This window comes from Myotis lucifugus, unplaced genomic scaffold (assembly GCF_000147115.1).
Source record: "Myotis lucifugus unplaced genomic scaffold, Myoluc2.0 scaffold_43, whole genome shotgun sequence".
Taxonomy (NCBI): domain Eukaryota; kingdom Metazoa; phylum Chordata; class Mammalia; order Chiroptera; family Vespertilionidae; genus Myotis; species Myotis lucifugus.
Window position 1 is genome coordinate 7,163,401 of NW_005871091.1, and position 18,820 is coordinate 7,182,220.

An 18,820-nucleotide genomic window follows, 5' to 3' on the forward strand; every position below is an offset into this window, starting at 1 on the left:
AAATAAATTGCCAAGGTCATGCTTCTCTTGAATTGGTGATGAAATTCAGAATTGCTGATTCCCGGGGCTTGGCCCCTACTCTCCGAACTGATATTGTGGCATAAATTAAATTTATCGTATGTGTGAGAACCACGCACCTCCTCTTAAACTTCTCCCTTCCTTCTAATTCCAGATCATGTAGATCATGGAGGAAAAGATGATGTCATAACCCACTGACCTCACGTATTAGCATACAAATGAAAGAACTTACTAGAAGCAGTGCTCTGGGGGACTTCTGGTCTAAACCAGGAAATGCTGTTGACTGTATTTGAAACTCTAAAAGTATGTTGAATCTCTTTAATTTCTCAATCAAATGATTGCTTTAAATTCACTGCTTTAATTCTGAGAATCTAAAAACATAGGGATCCTTAAAAACCGCAGAGGCCCACATGCCAGAGAGAAGGAATTGAGGGGATTAAATGTGTAAACGATTCTTGCTTTAATATCCTTAACTCAAAATACCTGTAAACCAACACAGTGAAGAGAAGCTCATTAAAGTCCCAGCCTCTCTGAGCTTATCCCAGTGAACAACTGGCTTTCAGATTCCTCGGGCGCAACTCCAAATTCGGAATTCTCCCCGGCTGGGAGCCCACGCCCTCCGAGGTCGCAGGGAATGTGGCAAACTGCGGACTCCTGGCCTTGGAGGGGAGAGGCCTTGCCAGGCGCGCAGGAAGCGTCTACCGGGAATCTCACCACCAGTGGGCGTTTAGCGCAGCCAAGCGACCGGCTGGTGCCAAGGCTCAGCAACAGGGAGGCGCCGGCTGAGGCGGGGAGAACTTTGCGCTCCGAGCAGAACCACCCTTTGCTGGCCAGTCGCGTCGCTCCTCGGAGGAAGCAAGCGGCGGCAGCGACTGGGCGGAAAGAGGACGAAAGGAAGAGAGGAAGTAGCGAGGGAAGTAGAAAAATGAAGCCTGAGCTGGGGAAGCCCGCGAGGGGATGGCCCACGGTGGAGCGAGGCGGCTTTGGCTTCTTTTCCGCATCCCGGCCGTGAGCACCCGCTCCTGCACGACCCCAAAGAAATCCGTGCGTCTCGCCTTGGTGGGAAAGGAAGAGAATCCAAGTGAGCTCGTTACCTCCTCGGTCACCGCTGCCCCCTAGGACTCCGGGTGCTTCTCACGCCAGCCTCCCCGCGGGGCCGGACTCAGAGCCGCCCTGCAGATGGGGCGGGTAAGGAACGGGCGCCCCAGCTGCGGGTGAGCGGCACCGGCCCGCCCGCCCGCCTGGCTCTGCGCAGGGACTGGGCGGGCAGAGGATGCGAGGCGCACGGACCCAGGAGCTGGATCTGAGACTGACGGGGGCGCGCTAGGCTGCCACTTGGATGGCCCGGGGACCGCTCCTGCTCCCGGGACGGCTTCTCCGCGCCTTGTGAGCTGTGCGCGGGACCTGGGGGCGGGGACCTTAGGCGGCGGCTGCAGGGGGGCCAGCCGGACGCAGGAGGGGGCGCGCTTTCTCCCCGCGGGTCTCAGTAATGAGGAGACTGAGTTTGTGGTGGCTGCTGAGCAGGGTCTGTCTGCTGCTGCCGCCGCCCTGCGCACTGGTGCTGGCCGGGGTGCCGGGCTCCTCCTCGCACCCGCAGCCCTGCCAGATCCTCAAGCGCATCGGACACGCGGTGAGGGTGGGCGCCGTGCACTTGCAGCCCTGGACCACGGCCCCCCGCGCGGCCAGCCGCGCTCCGGACAGCAGCCGGGCAGGCGCCCAGCGAGATGAGCCTGAGCCCGCGACTTGGCGGCCCCCGGCGCCCTCGCCGGGCGCGCGCTGGTTGGGGAGCGCCTTGCATGGCCGGGGGCCGCCGGGTGTCCGGAAGCCCGGGGAGGGCGCAGGGGCCGAGACCCTGTGGCCTCGGGACGCCCTCCTCTTCGCCGTGGACAACCTGAACCGCGTGGAAGGGCTACTGCCCTACAACCTGTCTTTGGAAGTAGTGATGGCCATCGAGGCGGGCCTGGGCGATCTGCCGCTCTTGCCTTTCTCCTCCCCTAGCTCGCCGTGGAGCAGTGACCCTTTCTCCTTTCTGCAGAGCGTGTGCCACACCGTGGTGGTGCAGGGGGTATCGGGCTGCTGGCTTTCCCCCAGAGCCAGGGCGAGATGATGGAGCTCGATTTGGTCAGCTCTGTTTCTGCACATTCCCAGTGATCAGCATCGTGCGCCCACGAGTTTCCGCGGGAGAGTCAGGTGAGAGCCCGCGGGCGCGTGGAGTGGAGACGGGCGCCGCTGGGGGCTGGGACCATCGCGGGGGGTTGCTGGGGGAGAAAGGGGGCCGGGAAGTCCTGAAGGACTTAGGGATTTTCAACTTTGACACTGTTTAAGGATTGGACCACCTCGGTAGTTGGTAGGTAGAAGTAACAGAAAAATACTTTAAGCAAAAATGGGAAAAAGTGCCGGACGAAGCGGAAGTCTAAGTTGAAGATCTTGGAGAGGGATCCGGGTTCTATTGACTAGCTTGGGGGGAGGGGGGGTTGTGGGAAGGGCGATGGAGGATCCGCGACTGCCAGAGTTTCACTCCCTTGAGGAATTCGGAGAGCATGTGGCGGAAAGAGCAGCATCTGCTCTCTTTGACTTAGAAGATGTGCCTGAGCCATAGGCGATGGTGTCAGGAGGGAAGCACATCCCTCTGAATTCCTTGAGTAAATAAGAAATCTGTAACTAGTACAGAAGCAATAGGTAAAGAAGGGTGGTTAATTAGACTTGGCTATTGTGTGATCGCATGAAAATGGATGGGATGAGTCATTTGAGATTTTGTCTTTGTCCCTGTCTTCTTTCTCTGTGATGTGGGCTCAGAGGCTGGCTGTATGCAGTTGCTCTGTTCAGCCCATTTCTGCTCCAATTATCTAGAAATAAAGGAAGTTTCCTATGGGTTAAAAAAGATCAAATATATTTTCAATAAAAGAAGCTATTTGTAAACTTAGCTGTTAACAATGATGATGAGATAAATATTTAAGGGAGGGCGGGGTCCTTTAAGCAATAGAAGTTGTATGCATTTTGTGCCTTATTTTTATCAAAATATCAAGGCTCATTAAGCCTTGCACAAAGTATTTATGAAACAAATAAGTAATTGGTATTGGTCCCATTGTAGAGGCTGAGAAACTAAGGGAAATATATATATATATATATACATATATATATATATATATATATATATATGTAAATGAGTAAGGATAGATATCAAAAGTTTGATAGAATCCATGCGTAAAATGTCAAGAAAGTACTAAAGATATATTTTTCTAGAAAAATGAATCTTACATTTTTAATCTTGGGAAAGGCGGGCACTAGTTACTTTCAGAGTTGCCCAGAAGATTCCTATTTGATGCTGAACTGTGGAGATTTAATCTGCAGAGTGCAGGCTAATTAACTTTTATCTAAAATATTTCCATCACCTGAATCTGAATGACTGTAGGCAGCAGATGGGAAGGCATAGAAAACACAGGTGCACAATGCTGCCAATGGCCAAAGTGTTATAAACATGAAATTGCATCCATAGGGTGTATCATTATTAATATACTATATGCAGAATCAGATCTAATGAAATGCAAGAGTCAGCATCACTTGTTTTTCTTCATTGCTTCTTTATTATCTAATATTTCATACGTTGCCAGTACTGTTCACAGTCTCCAGACTCCTCTCCATTTGTAGATTGTTTGGCAAGCGTCTTCAATAGCAAGAATTTTCCCCAAAATTAGTGTTCCTTAGTTAGAAGGAAAATTGTCTGTGTTCCAGGATGGATCTGTGCAGTATACAGCACATTACAACAAGGAGGCCAGAGCAACCATGAGGCAGCAGCTAACATCAGCAGACTTCAAAGTTTAGGACCCCGAGGGGGAACAAAGTCCTCTAGGGACAACCTCTACAAGCAGACAGTAAAGTAAATACTCTGCCAAGCACATTTCCTTCTATATTTCAATTCAGAAACTTACTTTAAGTCACTGTTGTCACTGTTATTTTCATGGCGCACAGCTTGAAAGGCCAAGATGATGATATTAACTCAGATCTAGTTTGCCCAACTGAGGACATTTTATTTCATTTATCTTAAATTCAAACATAGCTAACTCATCTTTTAATATATCATTTAAATGTCATTCTATAATGTTGTATAATAAGAATGTCCAGCTCAATGCCAAGTCATTGTAATATATAATTTTAGGATATGACCATAATCTGCTTTCAGCAAAAATAAAAACTAATCTTTCCCTTGCTTCTCCTCAAAGGTAGACCTTTCTCTAATATACTGATGTGATTTTTTTAAATGATCTAAATATAAAAGAATGTCGAACTCATTTTACACATTAAATAAAATTGACTTAATGTAGCCACTGTCCTCATTAGAGTCTGCTGCCCAGTGACCCAAGTTATTGATTGTGCCAGTGCCTGAACAAAGGATTCAAGAAGAAAGCAGACTTGTCCACACAACCAATGATGTAAAATTGTGTCTCACATTTAGACAAATCAAAATTGCTTTAGAGCAGGAGCAGCAACAGTGTTTTCTCTCTCATTTGAGCTGCTGATTTCTTTCACATAAAGCCTTTAATTACTGCATAATGGTTTTTATGGTACCTACCACAACTTCTGAATGGAAGGAGAAACCACTGACATGATCCAATCTCTAAGAAAAGCATAATAGTTTTATTCAATATACTTGAAATATATTCAAAACATAAACAGATTATTAGCTTGGAAGGAATCAACTTCATTCAAGCAGGGAAATCCATTGAAAAGTAAGATAGTTAACTACCCACTTTTGGAAACCATATGTATATTATCACAACATAATAAAAGCTTAAAGCAACATTACACACAGGATAGGATCAAAGCACGTTTCCATAAAAAATAAAATCTGACTTGACTACCACACTCAAATCTCTACTTGAAGCTAACTTATTTTATTAAGATGATCACTTCTTAGTTCTATGACCTTCAAGTGATGATGTTGCATATGGATCCAGTTACATTTACATACAAGTCACATTAAGTTTCTATAGTTGTTCTTTCTCTTCCCTCCCCATAGTATTGTTTCTTGTAGGGGTTTTGTATAGTTTCTCCAAAGTTAGGTTAACACTCCTTAAAATTTACCTGCTAAGGTAGTGCCAGATATACATTTCTTTCTAAAACACATGTCTCATGTTAATTCCATATTGGTTCCATTAGGCAAAGTTAATGGAGTAATATAATTGGCTTAGATCCAAACACATGCAATTAAAAAGTGACTACACTACAATTTTCAACTCTTGTTGGGTGTACCATCCACAATTTGTATGTCTCATTGAGCCATATATACTAACTAATTAATATATGTTCATTCCCTTAGAAATACAAGTGCTTTAGATGATCCATTTTCTTTGACAATACAAGGCTAAGTACTGAAGACTTTTTATTATAATTTGGCTAGCACAGCACCACTTTTGTACAGTACAGGGGACAGAACAATGATACCACTACATAACTGAGGTACCTCATGAGGGGATAAGTAAAGGACATTTATTTTTAAAACATCTGCTCTCAACTGTGTTGGCTTGCCTTGACTCGCTCCAGCTACGCACTGCTCTCTCTCTGGAGGAAATGTATTTTTCTACATTTCATGATGAATGGCTGATAGCAGCACCTAATTATTGCTGACTTGAAGATAAACGATTTCAAATTAAATGTCAAGTGATGCAAAACTTTTCTTAGCAGTGATCTTTTACAGGTTCCTCTTGAAGAACTGAGACCTGGGATTAATTTGGAAATTTTTATTGTTAGTTTGGGAATTTTTCTTTATAACATTAATTTATTTTTCCAGATACATAGAAAAGAGGAGACTAGCAGACAGTATTAGGCAATTAGTCTGTCTCACCCACTTTTCTTTGTGCCTGCCACAATGTAGTCATAAAGAGGATTTGATCTTGATCTTGTTTGACTATTATATCTTGGAGTTAACTTATGATTGAATCAGCTGAGCTAAGTATCTGAATCATCTGAAAACCAATTTCAGTGTCTAATTCCTTAATGTTTTCTCTTCTGCTGTTGCAGAAAGCACCATGGATTTTGTGCCATAAGGTTTTATTTCATGAATACCCCTAATCAGATTCTAAGCATGTTGGTTAAAAGGACTCTTCAGTCTACCTCTACCTCTTACTCTCCAGTTAATCTTGGGCATGTATCTCTGTCTCTGAGCATCTATGCTTACCTGTCAAAAGAAGGTAACTTACCATCCAACAGAGTTGTTTTGTGAATCAAATGATGAAGTGAAGTTCTGTGGAAAATGTATAGTGTTAGCTAAATACCTAGTAGAGAGGTTGGTTATGATCTGATAAGAATCATCCAAGTCATAATCTCCACTAATTCTCCATTAGTAGTTATTAATCAAAGTGGGGTGTGATTCACACGTCTTCATCATCCATCTTATTCTCTACCCACTTCCTCATTTTTTTCTTTAACTGAGCCTTGGCTAGTGTGGCTCAGTTAGTTGGGCATTGTCTCCATGGTTTGATTCCTGGTCAAGGCACATGCCTAGGTTGCAGGCTCAATCCCTGGTGGAGGGGAGGGGCGTGTGGGAGGCAACCAATGGATGTTTCCCTTTCACATATCATGTTTCTCTTTCCCTCTCCTTTCCTCTCTGTCTAAAAATCAATAAAATTAATGTGTGTTTTTTAAAAATAAGTGGATTCACACACAAACACTCCCAAAATAAAGGAAAACAAAACAAAACTGGGTTCCTAAGTTTGTTGCATATTTGCCTAGGAATAGAAGACATGCTATAGGGTACTGTTCTGTACCAGTGGCATCATTTTACCTATGATACCTCTAACACGGTTTCCAGAGCCTTAGGTATTGCCATAGAAGCTTCAATGTGATGCCCAATATTTTTCAGAAAGGTTGGTCTCTTATTGGTAGTAAGTTTCTACCGTAGACACACTTATAGTAGATCATTCATGAGATGATGGCCACACAGTCTAACTTCTCTCTCTCCCCTAGGCAGCCTACTATATCACTAAGCACACTGTTTGGCCCATCTGACATTATTTTCCCAGCATGTCTTTCTTGACGAAGAAAGCAGTGTGATGGTTCACATTGGCACAGGCTCCTTATCTCAGTATGGAGAAATAACAGTTTGCAAAGCAGCTACAGTACATCGAGTATCATTGCCCTAGACCAGTGGTCGGCAAACTGCAGCTCAGGAGCCACATGCGGCTCTTTGGCCCCTTGAGTGTGGCCATGAAGTTTCAATCACACTGTACATGCGCGCCCGCACATGGTATTTTGTGGAAGAGCCACACTCAAGGGGCTGCAGTTTGCCGACCACTGAACAAGACAATTATATGGGCTTCTTATAGCAAGGTGTTGTTCATCTTAGTGACACAACTGAATGTAGACATGGGAATCTCATTGCCATTCCTCCTGACCACTCTAGCTACTCCCATTGACATACACAGGAGAGTAGAGGAACTGTACAGCACCAGAAATGTGATGCCAACTCTATAAAACTAGGCAAGAAGACACAATGCTCTATAAAACTCAGCATCTGCCACATTGCTTTTTGAGAGATATATGAATAAGAAACTAATGAAAAATCTTTAAACCACTCATTTGTCTTTCTTAGGTCTTTCTTTTATGGGATGGGAAAAAGTAAGCAAGGAATAAACCAGTTGTCTACCACCTCCCACCTCTTCTTCTTCCCTCAACCTAACACCTCAGCCAGATGATCAGATTTCATTCCAGATGTGTAAGATTCAGACACTTTCAGAGGAGACTGTGTTTGATCTTATGCATTGAGGGAGCAGGTACTGACCTGGGCTGGTAGCTAACCCTGACACTGAAAGCCTAGTATCTGGTTAGGCAGGATAGTCTACTGATGGAAATGAGCCTTCAAAGGTTCAAGTGGTAAAGAATTAAGCAGATGACTTCTGTTTAGTCAGGCTGAAATATGCCTCATTATTACTCATGTGAGACATAGATACAGGGAAAAAATTCAATTATATATATTTGTGTAACATGTATGCTTTTTAAGGCTTCTTCACAAATGTACTCCTATAATCCTCCTAGCAGTCCTATGAGGCAGATAACAATGTATAGACAACATAACATACAGAGTACTAGAAAGCTATGCATTGTCAACAAGGAGAAGACGAATAGCTCCTTTTGAATTTAGTGTGTTTGCCAGCCTAAAATCCAAAAACAGACTGGATCCATCACTGCTTTTGAGTTATCCTGGGGGAGGGAAAAGGATAAACAAGAAAGATCCACTTTCAGATTTGATTGTTAAAAGAAATTTCACACTAAATATCCAATAGTGCAAATTGAATTAAATGAATGATGATATGTCTTTACAATGGAATACTATTTATTCAAAATGAAAATATATTTATTGACAGAAAGGTAGAAAAACATTTATGTAAGAGATGACATTACTTCTGTACAATATAGCACTGGGAGAAAATAGATTTACAGTTGTATTATTTTTCCATACAAACTATAAACCTACTTTTGCCCCACCCCCTATGAAGTGTAGAATTTTATTTATAAAAGTATTAACAGTGATTGTAACTAGATGGTAGAAACCCACGTTTTTCCTATCCATACTTCTATTTTTCTAAAAATAAGTACATATTACCTGCACAATGAAAAACAATAAGAGTAAAAAGATAAGTTACCTTCACATTTCCTTACTAATGTGTTCAATACTTCAATATGAAAATATAGAGTTCAAGAAAAAATAAATTGTAGAGTATATGTTTAAATTTATCAAAGTCCTTTCATACACATTTTTATTTTCCCCCCATTTATTCTCACAATTACTTTGTGAGGTAAGCAGGACAAATAGTATTACTATGCTTATTTTGCAAATGAGACAATTGTAGCATATTAATGGAAGAAATAGAAGGAAGAGAATAGGTTTTTGAGAAGCCCAGACCTATGTTTGAATCTTCACTTTACAACTTTCTAGACATTCTTACATTGGGAAGCATGCTTGATACCCTTGCCTCAATTTCCTGGTGCATCAAATGTGAATATCTCATAGAGTTAAGGTGAGAACAACATCATGTATGCAGAGTTCTAAGCAAAGTACCCAGAGCATTGTGTGTTCTTATTATGATATGATCATTCTTTTAGCACAAAGTGTAGGTCTGTTGACATGGCATTAATAAAAACTTAAATAATTAGGATAAGAACTCAAGTATTCTAGATTGCGTTTCCAGAGTTTTATATGTATGTTCAGTATGAATGTGATACTTAGGCTTAGCAGATCCAGTTCCAGTGAGCCAACCCAAAGAAAAAATGAAAAAATCTGCTGTTTTGAAACCCCACTTACGTTAGGGTTCTAATCCAGTGACGGTTAGGTGTGTGAAAAGTTAGCAATGAAGTGACTTTCGAGGTCGCGTTTCAACTGGTTGCTCCTTTGTATGGGTTCTGAATGATTAGATCTCCGGAGCAGTCACAGGAGAGATTAAGAATAATGTTCTATTCCTATTAGCTAGTATTAGTGAGGAATTCACAAGTCTTGTCTTATCTCCCACCCTGATTTCTCAGAGGAGCTTCCCAGGGCCTAAACTTAAGGAACAGTAGAATGGAAACAACAGCCTCACTTCGTGAATAAAAGCATTAATGTCTAGTCCCCAGGTGCTTGGCTCTTCTGAAAAATATTGAGTTGGAGCATATGGCTTGGGCTTCAAGCTTCTGCAGCATTTTCTAATTCTAATTGTTGATATCTACCATCTTATATCCAGGCAGATAAAAGGAGGAAGTGGCAAGAAAAAACAAGATGGTGGACCAGAGGTATGGGTTCTAGAAGAACAGGAGCTGGCTTACTTTGCTGTGGGAGGGTGGACAGTGGTCTTCCATAGAGCTCTATGTCCAAATCCCCAGAACCTGCGAATATGTTACCTTCTGTGGTAAAGGGGACGTTGCAGCTGTGCTTACATTAAACATTGTGAAATAGGGAGGTTATCTTGGAACATCCTGCTGGACCTAATGTAATTACATAAAAATGATGCAGGAAGTGTCTGAGGCGAAGTCGCTGTGATGATGTCATGATGAAAATGGAGATGGGGTGGTGCATATTGAAGGTGGAAGAAGGAACCCTCGCCAAGGAATACAGGCAGCTGCTAGAGGTGAAAAGACAAGGAAATGAATTCTTTCCTCAGAGGCTCCATAAAAATTCAGCCCTGCCAACACCTTGACTTCAGCCCGTAAGACTGAGTTCAGACTTAGGCCCTCCAGTCATTAGTAACAAGAGAATAAACTTGTGTTGTGTTAAGTCACTAATTTGTGGTCCTCAGTTATAGCCGCAGTAAAAACTCATGCACTCGGTGACACAGACTTATGCATAGAGGCGGTGAAAAAGAGACCGAGGGCCACCTGGCCCAGCTTACCCTGGGGAGGCAGATTCTCGTTCAGCTTACATGTTTTGCAGCAGGACAAAAGAAAAATATTAAGAGAGATAGAACTTGGGTCTTTCAAGATACAATGACCCCACTTACTTGTAACCATGACCCAATGGATGTTGTAGGCTTCTTAGGGGAGAAAGGGGTTCTTGGAAAGGGCAGCATCTAACTTGACGTGGATGGAAGGTTCAGAAGTTTCTCCCTTTACATTCAGGCTTTATTTGTACTAATGTAATGGACTTGTGGCATAGGTTAGCTCATGGTTTAAGGGACAGTAGCCTTCTTATATACTAAGGCTTATAGAAAATTGATAACCATAAAGCAGATGCTGTTTTATTGAATGCCAAATATATCAAACTGTTTGATACAACTTTGAGAGACTTGTTAAGCGCATATTGCTTTTATGATGACAAACGTAATGTATATGCACTACTACCCCATGGCGTCCACAGGTCACTGTGGGTAACATTTTGACGCCTTTAATCTCTCGAGGCTATAATGGTTTTAAAAAATTAGAAACAATTGCCACAATTTAAAGCAAGCCTTATTGTCACTCCAATTGGGCATTGGCGTCAAAGAATAGAGGAAAGCACATTTTTTTAAAAAAATTGTTGTAGAAAACTCAGAGTTGACATGGAATTTTGAAGCTTGGGGACTTTGAGTTGGTCTTTCTATATTAAAAGGTGGGATTTTTCCTTTTTATTTGCAATCCAGCTTCATATTGTCATCACTCTGCAAAGTGGCTGAGTGCACAGTTCCAAACACAGACAGCTCTGTCTGGATGTTCCAGCAGCATTCTTAGAAACCGGTTGCCACTGCTCTCCTCTCCATTAGGGGTGGTTATTAGCTGAACTTTCAGTGTCAAGCACTGTGATGGCTGCACAACCTGCAAATAACCTATTCATGGTTTTTGTTTGTTTGTTTTTTGTCTTGAAAACCTCAACTCGAAGTCAAAAGTTATTTATATTCTCTAGGTCAAAAATTTTAAAAATATATATTTCCATAAACAAAGTTAGATACTCAGCATGTCTTTATCTAATAGAATTACAATCTGGCTCAGTTATGGAATTTGTTTAGTCCCAAATGGAGGTACTGAAACAGGAATTTCATTAAACAAAGAATTTGCTTCACTGTGTGGTGAATTTAATAGGTACAGACAGAGAGCTGTTATTATGTTGGTGCTGTATGCAGAATTAATTTGAGTCGCATCACACATTGTGTTATACACATAAGGAACTGCTTCAGTGTACACCTGATAATGAATGATAAATCTGTACCTGGGTTAATCCAATGTGCCTTCCCCTGGTCGCAGGCACAGAGAGCCACCTAGTGGTACCTGAACTATAACTTTAAGTCAAAGCATCTAATGAATCCAACCTTACAAGACAGGCAAAGGCCTCCAAGCAACTTTTAGTTCTTTTCCTAGACTTTTGACAGTGGGGAAATCTAGGTTAATAAGTGTATGCCTAGACAGACTGGGAGAAAATTGAGAGTGACTCTTACTAACTTTAGAAATGTAGTGTGATTAATATTTTAGTAGCTGTATTTACTATTATTTGGCTCATTGTGCAGTGTGAAAAGATGCTGCCATTTTATTGTGTTAAGTATAGCATTTATTCCTTCATTTCCTATTATAAAAATTTTGTGTTCTAGGTAGATAATTCTGAAAATTAATAAAATGACAAAGAATAAAATAAAAGTTACCTGTAAACCCACAACCCCAAAGATCTAGACATATGTATGAGTTATAAAGTTGTGACCAGGCTATGAGTTTCTTTTTTACTTAACCATATACTATAAACATCTTCTATGTTATTAATATTTTTCCATTATTTTTAATGGCCAGATAATTTGCCTTTGAAAGGGTTGTTTTGTGATTTTCTTAATCTCTGTTGTTTGAATTCAGGTTTTTCCCATCACAAAACCAATAACACTGCTTCTGGTGAGATTTGGCCAGCTTTATTCTCCCTTATTATTCTTGTAGTTTTGGGAGCCATAGAGCACTTGCTACTTGAGTTCTATGACACCATCATGGTTTTTTCCATATTTTTGGCTCTTCCATTGTTTTTTACTGATTGTGCTTCTTCTTTCTTTGACCCCTTGTAGTAATAACCATAGTTCTGTGCTGTCCAATATGACTGTGCTAGCCCTCTATGAATACTTAGGTTTAAATTATTTAAAATTATATCAAATTTAACAGTCAGATTTTCAAGCACTCTAACCCAATTTTAAGTGCTCAATGGCCACATGTGGGTAGTGATTACTATGTCTGACAGTACAGATTTACAACATTTTCCATCTTCACAGAAAGTTCTTTTGGGAAGTTCTATTGCTCTTTAAGGGCATGGAGTTGCAAGGGACAGAAACTCCATTGAGCTAAAAAAAAAAAAAAAAAAAAACAACAAGGAGTTTGTGCTGAAAAACTACAAGAAAATGAAAAGGAGCGGAATTGCAAGTAGAGAAGGGCTATACTACTGGAGAGTGTTAGGGCAACTACTCTCTTTTTCTGACTTTATAACTCTAATCAAAGCATCTAACTATGGTCCCTATTTCTCTTTCTTTACATTCTCCAGACATCTGTTGGCTCAACCCACATAGATTTGTTACCTCTGCACCCCTAGGTTATATGTCCTTCCTTAATCCAAGCAGCACTGGCCATATTCCTGGATTAAGTGCTCAATATAAACCTTAGAATAGAGCAGTAAATAAAATATCAAAACCTCTAATCTCAAAAAACTTACATTCTGGTGGGGAAGATATATAAAAAGACATACAAACAAATACATAATATGGTATTACTAAATAGAGGCAAGTGTGATAGAGAAAAATAAAGCAGGGTGAAGGATTAGAAGAATGACTATGGTTAGTCAATAAGGATTGTCTAATGAGATGATGTTTGAGCAAAGAAGGAAGAAAGGAATGAACCATGCAAATTTTGGGGGGAAGAGAATTACAAGCAAAGAGAATAAAAGTGCAAAGACCCAGAGGTAGGAATGAGCATAGCAATAAATATTTATTGAATACCTGAATATCCTTAGCACTATTTGTTAGAGATTTGTTAGTGGGGGCACAATCTCATGGAAGGAAATGTCAATAGCAAGGCATCGTGTACACACATATGGACAGTTTTCAAGGTTTAGATTCCTGAATTTCTCTGTGGCAACACCAGAAATTTCGAACTGAGATTATTGCTATAATAAGGCTATTCTTGAATAGGCTTTATATCTCTAGGTTTTCTTTTCAAACCACTCTGCACACTGCTGCTAGATAAATCTTTCTAAAGCAGAGCAACTTTCATTTTTTTCATTCATTCAACAAACACATGTCAAGTATAAAACACTGAGCTTCATGCCACCCTCTTGCTCAACATGCATTTTATTTTACTGTGACAATGATAATCTTTTTTTCATACCCCAACGTTCCAGAGGGGTGAACACACACCTTAACATCAGTGATTTGCTACAAGAGTGATTTGCGCAATTGGAGCAGAATTCACCACCCTTAAGAGAATGTATCCAGTTCTCCAGGTTTTGTGAGTATAGTTCAAAAGAGCATTCCATCCCAATTCAAGATTCTGACATGCCTCCCCTGAAGCCAGAGAAACACAGGCTAATAATCATCAGCAAACTTACAGAACATGCTCCTCAAAGCCTTCCTCAAGTATGTGCAAATAACTCTTTCCAATTTGTGACACTCTGTTGAGAAATAGGTACCCAAAAAGCATAAGATCTCTAGAAACAGAAATATGTGTGTGACATTTTTATTGATAAATGTAAATCATTATATTAAAAAGCATTTCTCTGTTATGTATCCCTGTAGAAAGACAGATGTGCACCCATGCTGTAACGATCTGCAGATGAATTAAGCTCCAACTCAGAATTGATTTTTCCATTGAAACAATGTTATCTGTGGCTGTTAAGACTTCGGGCCAGGCTGAAAAGCCTCTTTGACCCATAATATAGCAGAACTATGGCATTAATAGTTCTGTGGACACTAAACAATGTCTATAACAGATTCTTTCTGTTTGAGACCAAGGGGATGTGGAGTGAGGAGGATAACCAGAAGACTGGCTTCAAGTTATAGCTCCAGGCTTGTCTGTATAGCCCTGGAAAACCTCCCCGAGCCTCAGTTTCCCCTATAATAAATTACAACTAGTTACAAAATGGGTATTCATTGAGTACCTGCTATGCTATTTTAAAGAATTGATATGGATCTCAGTGACTTAATAAACATAAAAACACTGTAAATTTAAATTTGAAAAACAGATTAGAAGTACCGTCATTGAAACATCTTTTTCTTCAGGAAAATACTCCTAGCTTCAATTTCAGAAGCCAGGACCTATCTTCCTCAGAACCGATTTGTCAGTAGGAACCCTTGTTCCACCTCCTGCATTGAACAGGGGGAGGGGGAGGAAGGGGAGTCGCTCTGTCTCTCCTAAACGGTCAGCAGTAGCTGGAAAGGGAGGCCAGGGGAGCAGGGTTTCCCACTTCCAGACCGGCACTCAGTGCCCCCACAGTCAGCTGCCTATCTAGGGGGGAAGGAGGGAGTTTGAGGAGCTGACAGGGTAGGAGGACCACAGCCAGGACAGATTAAAGTGAGAGAGACACTTTGGAAACCAGATATTAAAGCTAAGATTGCCTGCTCATAAAATAGGCTAGTTAAGATTTTTGAGATTGTTTCTAAATAATGCCTTGCACTGGATTGGGTTCCTGGCAAATAATTAAATCCCATTCTAACCTTCATTCCAAGTCTGCCTTTTAACGCTTGCTGGGCAGTGCCCAGGTAAAGATCTTGGCACATCCAGTCCATCAGGATTTAGCCAGAGCCCAGACCAGGGGAAAGTTGAGGATTTCCTTGAGCACTGGGAAGGACCAGGAATACACCAACAGTATAAACCGTGGCTGCACGAACTCTGCCGCAGTATTCAGTGACCTCCTAACTGCCTGCCTCCATTCCTGACTCTCCATGATGTTCCCCAAGCTGCTATCAGACTGACAACTAGTCCACGAGCCTGCTTAAACCCTTTCACTACTCCCTAAGGATAATAGCGTTGTTCTCCAGAACTTAGGCATTCATGTGCTACCTTCATCATCTACTGCTATTATTGCTTTTCATTAGCTTACTGTTTTACTTAAATAAATTTGGTTAACAGAAACCAAAAGGAATACATTTGGATCTTTAAGTGATCTAATATGCTAAGGAACAGAGGTAAAATAGAAGAGGCCAAACAAAATAATTGGGAAGTAGGGAAAGAAAACAGAGCTATGAGCCCAGCCGGCGTGGCTCAGTGGTTGAGCATTAACCTATGAACCAGGAGGTCATGGTTCAATTCCTGGTCAGGGCACATGCTCAGGTTGCAGACTTGATCCCCAGTGAGGGGCATGTGGGAGGCAGCCAATCAGTGATTCTCTCTCATCATTAATGTTTCTCTTTCTCCCTCTCCTTTCCTCTCTGAAATCAGTAAACATATATTTTTAAAAAATCTTTCCATCATGACATTAATGAAAACCCCTTGCCACAAATAAAAGTAAACTGTAAAAATAAGTACACAATGAGATCAAAACAATCTTAGCTAGGTACCCTTGCCTGAGCCCATTTTTAAGTGGGAAAATTTCCAGGTGTTAAAGAAGTTAATAGCATACTGATACCAAACTGAGTTTTTTTTTCTTGATTTAACAGGAGGATTAAATACTAATTGAAAAGGGATTAAATTTCTCACTTTGTGATTCAGTGTTATTTAATGTCAGGTCCCTGAACATCCTAAATTCTCCCACGAACCACCATAGCATGAATTCTAAGCGGCAACCAAGACCTTTCATTACCTGAGCCTTGCTCTACTCTCATTTCTTCTAGATATTAACCCTTACCCTTTATCCTCTGTGCTCAGCAATGCCTGAAGGTGAATGCTGTTCCAAGCCTGGGCACATGCTGTTCTTACTGCTTAGAATGCCCTTTGCCCTGTGTCCGCCTGAAACTCCCATTCAACATTCAAACCTTTGCTCAAATATCATCTGTGCATGGTTCAGTGCCCCACCTTCTCCCCAACACTTTCCTATGACTTTCCTACCTGTACTTACCTCTTTTCTAGATCTGTGGCACAGCCGTGTCATTATTTGTTAACATGTGATTCCTCCGCTAAACTGAACTCTAAGCTCCTAGCACAGTGTGCGGCTCATAATTCATGCTTAGTGACTGTTGATTAAACTCAACCAATGGTCCATTTCCAGCCCTTCTAGTGTAACAGAACTAAGTAACATCTGTGCAAACCCAGCATCTGTCAAGGTGGGCTGATGTGAGCCTAAGAAAGTATACTGCCTTAAGGAAAAGTATCCCCTTTCACTGTGGTGGACAGAGTTCATGACCACTCAGGATTTACTGTGTTATGTAGAACAAAGCTGGAAGAGAAAGGCCTTGAGGACATTGATTTTGTAAGAAATAGAAAACCTGTTTCTACTCCCCTATTGAACTTTTCATGCATCCTTCATTGTCCCTCAATTGGTTTTCCATTTCCTGTAGACTACAAGTGACAGAAAGTGACATTGTTCTCATGTCTTTGAGTCACAGCTTTCCCTAATTCTCATCCCCACCCCCTCCTTCAGCCAATTTCACTATATTTTGAAGCCAAAGATTCTTGACATGTAAAATTAAAGCAAGTAAGAGTTGGTGAAATGTAGTTACTGGAAATAATCATCCATGAAAAAGAGAAAAAAACCTAGAATTGTATTTTATTATGTCACTTCTCATCAAACAACATATCAGGAAATGAGACAAGAGTTCAGACCTGCTAAGAATACCCTGTTCTGTTCCTAGCTTCCCATTGTATTCACTGCCTTTCCTTCATCAAGGACAGTTCCTTAGGCCTTCAGCCCCGTAGGGCTGGCCCCCTGTTATTAGCCACACCCAGAAAACTTTTCAAAACATAGATTCCCAGACTTATCAAATCACAACCCCTGGGGCTGGAGCCTAGAAATCTATTTAAAAACAAACAACTCCACAGGTGATTGTGTCTGCAGGTAGTTCTGAGTGTATTTTGGGACCACATTATCCTAAGAGTCTCCCCTAATGTGATTTTTTTACTGGACCAGGAACCACCTAAAACAAAATTACATTAGGTAATTTTTTAAAGTGTAGATTTTTGGCCTCACTGAGTTCTACTAAATGATGTGCTATGCCCTGATATATACATTTTAAAAACACCTCCCCAGGGGATTTATATATGCACCGAACAATTTGAGAATCAATGATCTGGGGCAGAGGTCTCAAACTCAGATGCCTCATAGGGGAACAAGAAGGTAATGAAAATGTGAAAAACAGTCCCAAATAATACAGTAGGGAGTAATAAAAACTGTAGGTAATTGAAGAGCCCTGACCTTTCTAAAGGAGGCAGCTAGCCACCCCTCAGCTGCAACCAGCTGTTAACTCATGGGCATGTAACTTTTCAAAGGAAGCCAGACTATAGATTTTTGTTAATGTAAACAGTTCCTTAAATGTTGACAACTAACTCACTTTTTTGAAGCTTTATTGAATTATAATAGACTAGAGGCCCGGTGCACAAATTCATGCACCAGTGGGGTCCCTTGGCCTGGCCTGTGGGATGGGGCCGAAACCGGCTCTCTGACATACCCCAAGGGGTCCCAGATTGCGAGAGGGTGCAGGCCAGCCAAGGGACCCCACCGGTGCATGATTAGGGCTGGGGAGGGATACAGAAGGTTGGCCAGCTGGGGAGGGACCCTGGGAGGGCTCCAGGGCTTGTCCGGCCCAACTTGCTCAGTCCTGATTGGCCGGCCCCCAGCAGCAAGCTAACCTACTGGTCGGAGTGTCTGCCTTCTGGTGATCAGTGCACGTAGCGACTGGTCAATCGGGCACCTGTCTGCCCCTTGGTGGTAAGTGCACGTCATAGCGAGCAGTTGAGCAGACTTAGCATATCATTAGCATATTACACTTTGATTGGTTGAACGGCTGACCGGACACTTAGCATATTAGGCTTTTATTATATAAACTGTATGATATTTAAAGTATACACGAGATGATTTGATGTATGTGTACAGTTTACCTTTGAGTAACATGTGAGTTAGAGGCACCAACACCCTCATGCAGTCAAAAGTTCACATATACCTTTTGACTCCCCAAAACTTAACTACTGATAGCCTGCTTGTTAACTAGAGCCTTATTGATAACATAAATAGTTAATAACACATATTTTCTATGTTATATGTCCTATATACTGTATTCTTACAATAAAGTAAACTAGAGAAAAGAAAATATTACTAAGAAAATCCTAAGAAAGAGAAGATACATTTACAGTATTTATTTAAAAATGTATATATAAGTGGACCCACACAGTTCAAACCAGTGTTGTTCAAGGACCAACTATACATTATGAAAGGATCCCTCCCATCAAGTTAATTGAGTAAATCACATTTTTAAAACTA

General features: G+C 41.4%; 1 protein-coding gene across 1 annotated transcript in view; it reads left to right on the forward strand.

The window, feature by feature from the left end:
- The first annotated feature begins 1,507 nt into the window (after positions 1-1,507).
- The window catches only part of GRIN3A (glutamate ionotropic receptor NMDA type subunit 3A), a 136,086-nt gene continuing 118,773 nt past the window's right edge, over positions 1,508-18,820 (forward strand). The window contains 2 exon segments of the mRNA XM_006088071.3: positions 1,508-2,087; positions 2,090-2,208. Coding sequence (XP_006088133.1) covers positions 1,508-2,087; positions 2,090-2,208 — 699 coding nt within the window.